The sequence below is a fragment of the Syngnathus typhle genome, linkage group LG3 (genome assembly GCF_033458585.1).
Source record: "Syngnathus typhle isolate RoL2023-S1 ecotype Sweden linkage group LG3, RoL_Styp_1.0, whole genome shotgun sequence".
Classification (NCBI taxonomy): Eukaryota; Metazoa; Chordata; class Actinopteri; order Syngnathiformes; family Syngnathidae; genus Syngnathus; species Syngnathus typhle.
The window spans coordinates 7,611,492-7,620,508 of NC_083740.1; the positions used below are offsets into that span (position 1 = coordinate 7,611,492).

Consider the following 9,017-nt stretch of genomic DNA (forward strand, 5'->3'; position numbering starts at 1 on the left):
CCTGAGAAGGAAATAAGGAGCCCAACATGAGGACGTGTCCCCACATCTACTAGGTGAATGGATTCATTCATTATTATTTTTTTAATGTAAAGAGAACAATATTGCTTTCTTTATTTTCCAAACGTAAGGTTGATGATAATCAATCAGATAATGCCATTTCATTGATTGAGCAAATGATCACCTGGCCAGACGATCAACCACTGGTTCCTGAAAAGGGGGTCTTGGCTACACCAATCAATAGCACAAGTTCCTGTCAAATCTGTGCTCATCAGGTTAATGATTTGCTCGTTATCTCGTATACTTAGTACTTGAGCGTGGAGTTTGGAGTCTGCCCTCCCCTCTGATAAAACATAATAGGACAAGCTTTGACTTTCTTTACCTCTTTTTGGCCCTGTAGTGCCAACCCGCACACACAGACACTTTTGTGTGTCAGTTTCATCCATTTGGCTGCAGAGAGAACACACAATGTTAACTGTTGCCGTGTTCTTGCTTTGCGCAGCCTCCTGTGTCGCAACGCCAAATGCCACTGGTGAGTCCTCTGCTTTGTATTTCTGCTCTGCTCTGTTTTTATTTGCTAAAGGCTGATATTTCATTCTACAAACTGTCTTTTGTTTTATTTGACCCTATGTCACTCCCAATGTCATCTCAGTAGAGATGCTTGCTGCAAATAAAAAAATGTGTCTCAGTTTTGTAATGACATCAGAATAGTCTCGATTAGGTGATCTCGCTAGACCCTCCAATTACTTGGAGCTTTGATTTGTTGGAATCAGTACGTGGTGATGAAATCATATAGTGACACGTCAGTTCATCCTCGCTCATTACCGGACTCCTATCTGACAAAGAGCTTGTCATTCATAACGCAGAGGAGTTAATGTTATCTTCTATCAGGGTGAACACACCCGGTTAATGGCCACTGATTGAATCAGCTCAGCAGTGGCTCAAGACTTAAGTTGTGGGAAAGTGAAACAAATTTGTGAAAGGAAAGTTGCCTTGTGCTTTGCTGAGTTGTTATTTTGTGAGGAAGTTTTGTGACACAGGAAGAAAAGTTAAAGCATTCTTTGATTGGACCATCATTCATTTATTACATGAACTGACTGCATTGGATGTTCATAAGTCGTGGTGATTGTGTTTCTTCAGGTGGTGCTGTAGGACCCCAGCTGAATAACAACCAGCTGTACAAATTCAGCTACACCACCGAGGTCCTGTTGAACAGGGCTAAGGGGTCAAAAGTGGGCGGGGCCGGTTACAAGATCTCCAGTGATGTGGATGTCAATCTGGTGTGGAGAGATCCAAGCAACAAGGATGAGCAATTGATCCAGCTGAAGGTAACTTGGTAGTCTGTTCATATGAAACCTCAATATGCACAAACTCAATTTTCACCTGATTCCACATTTGTATGCTAGATCTCCAACGTGCGAGCGGACCCGTTGTCCCATCGATCGGAGAAGAAAAATGTCCTCCATGGAACCACCGTTGAAAGTCTAATGGGCAAAACCAAATTGGCAGCCCTGACAAAGCCTTTCTTTGTGCACTTGAGAAATGGAAAGGTAAAATCACGTCACATTAACATATTTGTAGACAGCATTTGTGCGTGAAAACTGGCTATCCTGATTTTTAAGCTGATTTTTATATTCGTTTTTCATGGTGGGTGTTTCAGCGTATCAAGGACGTTACCTTACCGATTCGTTGTGACGGGAGTGTGCATTGGACATCTAAATCACTGCAGAAATTAATATATTGAATGCATTATTTTTATAATCTTTAATAAATATTTTTAAAATCATCCCACTGGCTGTGGCACAGCTATGACACATTTCCGTGCCCACTTGATCTCCTTTATATCATCTTGGATGATGCACTGAACAAAGTGGGTGTCAACTGCCACAAGATTTGTTTCATCACCGCTTTAATTTTGGGGTTGTGGATTACGGTTTGGAAGAATGGGATTAAAAAAACTGAGCGCCGTTCTGCCCGTGGAGGTTATTTATGGATATTTAAGGGGCCAAGAACACACACACACAGCAAAAGACACAAGCTGATCTATTTCTGGTGGTCCTATCTGATGTTGTGGTGAATGCCAAATAAATGACATGCTTATAGGGGACACTGTAGGATGATGTCATTTGCTTAGCATGTTGAGAACTTGGAGCCTAAGCAGAAAACACGATATTAATATAATATACAATACAGTGCTCATTATGAATGAGTGCAAACCCTTTGAAAAGTAAGATTTACTTCAAATTTGCTGTCACACATGAACACTTTTCTAAAAATTGATATTTATATATTTGTGGGATTTTTTTTATTCAAGTAAAATATCGATTCTGATAGGCAATTTGAGATTTCCTAATAAACCCGTTGAGGTGAACTTTATTCTGTAAAATATAAATATGAATTCCCAAGTATGTTTGGCTTCAGCTCTAGACTTCAAATAATGCGATGCAAATAGTTGCTGATATCATGAGTGTGCAAAGGAATGCTGACACCGCCATGAAAGTGAATATGAGCTGTAGCTCGATCACCCTGTTGCTAAATCTGCAGGTTAAACTAACATTCATTTTTCAAAATCAAATAATTCCCCTTTCTTTCCGTTCTGCAGGTTAAAGCGTTCTATTCCTACTGGGCGGAGCCAGGCCTCATCAAAAACCTCAAACGAGGGGTGTCCAGTTTACTGCAACTGCAGCTCAATACAGGAAAGGTTATTGAGGTAAAGGTTATCATCAAACATGATATTTGATTAGATGTGATTTTAATAAATTAATAGGAGTAATTATGTGGAAACAGAATGATGTGTCTGGAAGGTGCACAGTTACATACAAGGTGGAAAACAACCAAGTGACAAGGACAAAGTTGCTGGAGTCATGTAAAACTGCAGAGACTGGATTCACCACACACAGCCAGGTCAGTTAGGCGGCAACCATCTGCCCCAGGATTGATTCTCCTGAACTGTTGCGGTCCGTGTCTCTCCCTCAGGTTATGGGTGTGACCCGAAAATCTAGCTCCGTCACGGTGTTCACCCTTGAGGATGGATTTATCCGCTCAGCCGTGGCTGAAGAAAATCACTGGATGATTGTCAACGCCCACCGATCTTCGGCTGCCAAAGTTGTGTCCAGGTAAAGAGTTTTTGGATAATCCATCATTAAAGCATGCAGATATTAAATTCTCTTTTGGCTTAACAGGCAAAGCTTCACACTAGTAGGGACAGAAGCTGGACCCCTAGAGACCGCTGGAAAAGATGCGGCCGCGGTTGTCAAGTCCATCGATGCCAAGATAGCAGCTGTTGGCATCAAAGCGGAGAAGCTCAAAGCTCAGTGCAAGACTTGTCCATCAGTCAGTGATTCTATTTTTAAATCACGCACTCTTCTACTTTGCTCCAATTGTTCAACTGATAGATATTTTGATGATTTTATTCAATTCGCTCATTAACTAACGTTGTCTTGCTCTTCTCAGCTCTTTGAACAGTGGCAGGTTCTACAAAAGAAACTGGAGCCGGGAACTTTATCCAAGGCCACGGCCCCTCGCAGCTTCCTGGCGCTTATTCAGAGCATCAGGAAGTCAAGCAAAGATGATATCCTCAAAGTGCTAAAGAGTTCCAGCAAGACCACTCTGTACGTAGCTGTTAATCCCCTCAAACTTTCATTTAGCTTTTCAGAGCAGAATATTTGCAGTTGACTATTCAGTCGCTTTAACCGTTTGTTTTTGTCAACTTATTAATTGTAGTCCTCAGTTGGTGGATGCTGTCACTTCCTCCCAAACGACAGCATCTTTGGATGCCATGCTTGAATTCCTCAACTTCACGGATGCCAAAGGTATGGTTCTGCAGGAGAGGTTCCTTTATGCCTGTGGATTCGCTTCACATCCTAATGAGAGGATGCTACAGACGCTGCTGGTGAGTGGGTGGGTGGGGTGGGGAAGAAACACCTTTGAAACACACCTGAAACTAAACTTTGTTGTACTGATGCCGGTGTTCTCACGCAGGACATTTCTAAAGGAAAGATTGCCAGCCCTGATATCAAGGAGTCCGTGGTGATTATTATGGGAGCCCTGGTCCACAAACTGTGTCAGAAAGGAGGATGTAACTTACCGGTGAGCTGCAAGGAAAAGTCTAGAAACTAAAGCAGTTAGTCTGTACAGAACCTGTTTATGATGAGATTTACTAGTCCTTCCATTCAGCTGATGATCTTCAAATTCTCAGACAGTCGTTGAGGTCAAGAAGATGATTCTGGAGGGGCCAGACAGCACTCAAGAAGAGTCCCAGGTCCAGATGTTTCTTCTGGCTCTAAAAAACTCTCTACTCCCTGAGGCCATTCCCATCTTTAGCAAATACACAGAGTCAGAAGTGGGTGCATACAGCACCATCGCACTCACCAGCCTGCAGAGATATGACATCGGCCTCATAACTGATGAGGTGAATGACCAGCTCAAACTGAGACCTGAGTCTGTATAAAATAAAAAAAAGACTCCACTATTCACAAAGAGCAAAAAACTGCGAGTATTTGACACTCACCAAAACATTTCTAGTTGCGTGCAGTATATTAATATTAAACACCTTATTATCATTGCAAAATCATCTCACAATGTTCCCCTTAAAAAATTACATCTATCATTTCAGGTCAAAAAGACAGTGAACAGAATTTACCACCAGAATCGCCGGATTTATGAGAAAAACGTGCGCGCTGCCGCTGCGGATGTCATCCTCAGTAGCAAGCCTTCGTACATGGAGATCAAGAATCTCCTATTGTCCATCGGACACCTGCCACACGAGATGAACAAATACATGTTGTCTAAGGTCCAGGACATCCTCCGCTTCCACATGCCTGCCAGGTGAGCAGCAAAACAATTAAGATGAAATGTTGCTCGGTGCAGATAAGTAATGTGGAACAAATGTATGTCCAATTATGATTTTCTTCAGCAATGTTTTGAGGGAAGTTATGCGGGATATGATTTCACACAACTATGACCGATTTTCAAAAGTCGGGTCATCATCTGCATTCTCGGGATTCATGGCACGTAAGTGGTCAACTTTATAAGGATTCATAACTTTTCTTATGACAGGATGTATGAAGGAAGTTCTACCTTTGTTAGATTTCTTTCTTCACATTCCTGCAAAATTACTTCTAAGATGGCTGACATGCTTTGCTTCCCATAGAATCTGCGGATGTCACCTCCACATACAGTTTGGACATTTTGTACTCCGGCTCTGGAATCCTGAGAAGAAGCAACATGAATATTTATGGTGCTAGTAAAGGAGCAGTGCTACATGGACTACAGGTTTGAAGAGTTTGAAGAATTTTGCTCAAAGTAAAACGTTGGGTTTGGCGATCAAAGTGGTTCATCTCTGCTGTGGTCCAGGTTGCGATTGAGGCGCAGGGTTTGGAGTCCCTTATCGCCGCCACGCCAGATGAGGGCGAGGGAAACTTGGAGTCATTCGCCGGGATGTCGGCTCTGCTGTTTGATGTCCAGCTAAGACCTGTCACCTTCTTCAAGGGTTATAGCGACCTCATGTCCAAAATGTTCTCCATGACTGGGGAACCAATGAATGTGGTGAAAGGTCTCATTCTGCTGACTGATCATTCTGAGGTATGCAAATAATTGGTCAGTGTAAGCTCAACGTTCAAATTATTTTATGGACCAAGAGCTGTTTGTTTCTAGAATTCTAGAATTAAATATGGACATCTTCATGTCAAGGCACATCAATGGCCATAATTACTACTTTGCTTATTGTCTTTCTTCATTCACAGGTCATTCAGTTGCAGTCAGGTCTGAAGGCAAGTGCAGAGTTCCAAGGAGGGTTAGCTATCGACATCTCTGGTGGCATGGAGATCAGTTTGTGGTACAGAGAGTCCAAAACCAGCGTAAATAACAGGTAAACTCCAGAAAGCACACAACGAAAGAGTCCAAAGTCAAAGTCATGCCTTTACATAACATACTGTAAATAGGTCCCAACCTTGCATATATTACATAATCTGCAGTATGTTTGTTAACAACCGTATGTACAAGTGTGATGGAACGCCTCTGGAGACCTCCACGGCAATTCTTAGAAAAATAACCTTTATGGTTGTTTCAGAAGTTCCAGCCATGTCACGGCACCTCAAATAGACACGTGTTGATGTTGGAATCATGTGAACTTTAAACGCTCTATAAGTGTTGTCTGATTCACTTGTTCCACTCCACATGTTGGAAGCCGTCCAGTATTGTGCTTCACACCTATCTCGCTTTGAGGGGTCGCATAAAACCTGACGTCAGTCCTGTCTGGCTCGCTATTTTAGAACATAGTACACGACAGCGGGCGCAGCTATCGGATGTCTTTGGTGGGATTCGGTGGTGTGTGGTGCTGGGCCCAATGACTATATTTTAACGAACCTATTAGTTGCATAAGTCGAGGGTTATTTATGATGCATTTACTGTAAGTGGCTGTGTAAAATATCAAACCGTGCAGTATGTCAGTGTGGGTGCTTCGAAAAAGAACAGTGGAAGCAGAGGGAAGTTTGTCTTCAGGTGCTAGTTTCAGTTCAATAGCCGAGCTCCTCAAAAGCAAAAGGAGTTTAAACCTGCGTGTGCAAGGGAATGGCAGAGGCAGGTGAATGGATCAACATAAGTGCCTCTTTCACCCTGATAATAGACTGACGGCCTATCTATAGACACAGAACAAACCACACACTTGCAACTTTGCCGGGCATGCCCCCATGGCCAAAGTTACAGACAGGTGGATTTTTCAATGGAGTCTTATGCATGTTGTTGCATGTAAGTTGCATAGAAGGGGAGAGAGATGACGCAAGAGGAGACGCGCACACGTCACGGGCAGCCATTTTGTTCATCAATCGTGGTGTGTTTTCTCTGTGCCACTCACCGTTGCAATGAAATCAAACACTGAACGAGACAAGGATTCACCAGACAGATGAATCCTGAACTACTGAGCGGTCAAGACAGTGCAAGCAGCTCGTGCCTTTAACTCAGTGACTTAGATTAGCAGGATTTGAAATTGCATTTATTCAAATAGCAGCCAAAAATAAATCTCAAAACGTCAAAGTGCAATTTCCAGTGGAAGTCAAGTCACAAAATGTCTTTACAATTATATTTCCTATACACCCTCAATTAGTCTAACCATAAGCCTTCCTCTGTGGTGCTTTGCAGGGGAGCATTAGTGGTCTCTGGTAATGTTACAGTAGACATGGACTTCATGAGTGCCGGTTTGGAGGTCAGCTTTGAAACAGAGGCCTCCCTCGACTTCATCACAACTGTCCAGTTCTCTGAGTATCCTTTCCTGGTGTGCATGCAGATGGACAAAAGCACCTTTCCAGTCAGGTACGAGACAATCCCCAATTAATGAACTCTATACCCCCTCGGAAAAGAGACCTAACATCCCAATTCTTACTACTTTTCAGCGAGCACGTAAAGAAATACGAGAGCCTGTCGTCAGGGAAAAGCGTAGTGTCACAAAAGAGCAAGAAGCTGCTTATCCCCGGCTCCGAATTCCCGCTCCACCAGGAAAACTCAAACATGTGCAAGAAGGTTTTTCAGTCCAGCTAGTAGAGGAGAAAGCAGTAACTCCCAGGAGAAAACTTGCATGTTTGGGGCCTTTTATATTTCTCCTCTGTGAGGCTTGGGTGCATTTCATCAAATATGTGTCGCATCACACCTCAGCATCATGCCGCGAAACACCTAAAGAGACAAACGTGGTGAATGTGTTTTTTGCGTATGCAATGTTTACATTCCTGTGAGTGAGTATTTAAATAATCTGATGTTTTGTTTGCAACTGGAACTTCTTTTGTTGTCATGTTATGGGCTTTATTTGAAAATATATTTATGTCGGGCACGTAACAATACAGTTTAAAAAGGGGTTGCAAATGTAATTTTTAGATCAATTCCCTTAAAAATCTTATTTTGGTAAATGTCTTTACTAAGAAGGGGCAACTTGTATCACCCTTTCACATTTAGATATAGTACGAACACGTTCACCGAAATATCACATTATTCACCATTAAGGTGTTTTACACGGTACATGCATGATCTGGGGTTTAAAAAAGTCTTTTAAATGTCTTTGTATAATTGTTTTGTAATTTTTTCTTTCAAGCTAAAACGACCTTCTTTGGAGATCACTTTCGGATCGGATGGGTAAAAGCATACACTGGCAACTCCATTTCTGTTGACATACTGCATATTTAGATTTGGAAAAAATTAATACAAATAAAAACACTCTACATGTTCTTACGTACTGTACCTCCATACTATTTGTACATCTTCAATTCAAAGTTAGACTCTTAGAAACTCCCCCCGTCTTTATTTTCTTGGTAGTACATTTAAAAAAAAAAAAAAAAAAGGTCATGACACATAAGTTTGTCCAGGTGAGGAAATATTTTTTTGCATTCTCACTGACATCAGAGTTTCAGTTGGCATCCAAAACCAACAGCTGGGCCTTGTTGCAGATTCTTTCAAAAGTACAGAGAGCAGCTGGGGGCAAAGCAGTGTCTGCCAGTCTCGTTGCTGCCATGGCCACCAAGTAAACACAGCCGCAAACGCTCAGGTTAAACTTAAGCCTCAGTCGGGTGATGTTTCAGTGTCACCACAAAGCTAAATTTGCATGCTGGCAAGACAGCACATGTGCTCTTTTGCCACTGCCATAAATCTGTATGATTGCATTTAACACTCAATATTATTCTTTTTTTATTCTTTCAAACATTCAATCACGTAAACACAGGCGTGTAAACGCAGATGAGGAACCAAGGACATGCATATATTAAAAACTTAATATTTGCTATTCTGTTGGTATTTTGAAAAGGGAATAAATAGTACCAGTATGTATGTAAAATTACGACACATTTCTTTCATTATATTTTATGGTCCTTTGATGCTTTTGCTTAAACTTTTTCCCTTGTTTTCCCAAATTTTTCAAATGTAGAATATCATCAAAATGTATTTGATATTAAAGGGACGATGGATAAAATGTTTTGTTCATTCATTTATAAATAAATAAATGAATAAATAACATAAAATTACAAACATAAAACATAAATAAA

General features: G+C 41.5%; 1 protein-coding gene across 2 annotated transcripts; it reads left to right on the forward strand.

Moving 5' to 3' along the window:
* On the forward strand, positions 1–8,944 carry mttp (microsomal triglyceride transfer protein). 2 transcript variants are annotated; one of them, XM_061275446.1, is made up of 19 exons: positions 1–53; positions 500–529; positions 1,138–1,325; positions 1,404–1,547; positions 2,600–2,707; positions 2,785–2,901; positions 2,974–3,113; positions 3,180–3,330; positions 3,451–3,608; positions 3,721–3,889; positions 3,979–4,086; positions 4,196–4,408; positions 4,613–4,824; positions 4,913–5,010; positions 5,150–5,271; positions 5,353–5,580; positions 5,742–5,866; positions 7,135–7,305; positions 7,386–8,944. In XM_061275446.1, the coding sequence occupies exons 4-19, from the start codon at positions 1,485–1,487 to the stop codon at positions 7,528–7,530; spliced, it is 2,328 nt and encodes a 775-aa protein (XP_061131430.1). In that variant the 5' UTR covers positions 1–53; positions 500–529; positions 1,138–1,325; positions 1,404–1,484; the 3' UTR covers positions 7,531–8,944. The 2 variants fall into 2 exon arrangements, with proteins under 2 accessions (XP_061131430.1, XP_061131429.1); XM_061275445.1 differs by having other exon boundaries at positions 3–53; positions 398–529.
* Positions 8,945–9,017: the final 73 nt, after the last annotated feature.

What these genes read in the sequence shown, in the direction of transcription:
- mttp (XM_061275445.1), top strand. Translation starts at nt 466, where the DNA reads ATGTTAACTGTTGCCGTGTTCTTGCTTTGCGCAGCCTCCTGTGTCGCA. An exon ending in CGCAACGCCAAATGCCACTG is followed by an intron (nt 530 to 1,137) that starts GTGAGTCCTCTG and finishes GTGTTTCTTCAG; the next exon opens with GTGGTGCTGTAGGACCCCAG. An exon ending in CAGTGCTACATGGACTACAG is followed by an intron (nt 5,272 to 5,352) that starts GTTTGAAGAGTT and finishes GCTGTGGTCCAG; the next exon opens with GTTGCGATTGAGGCGCAGGG.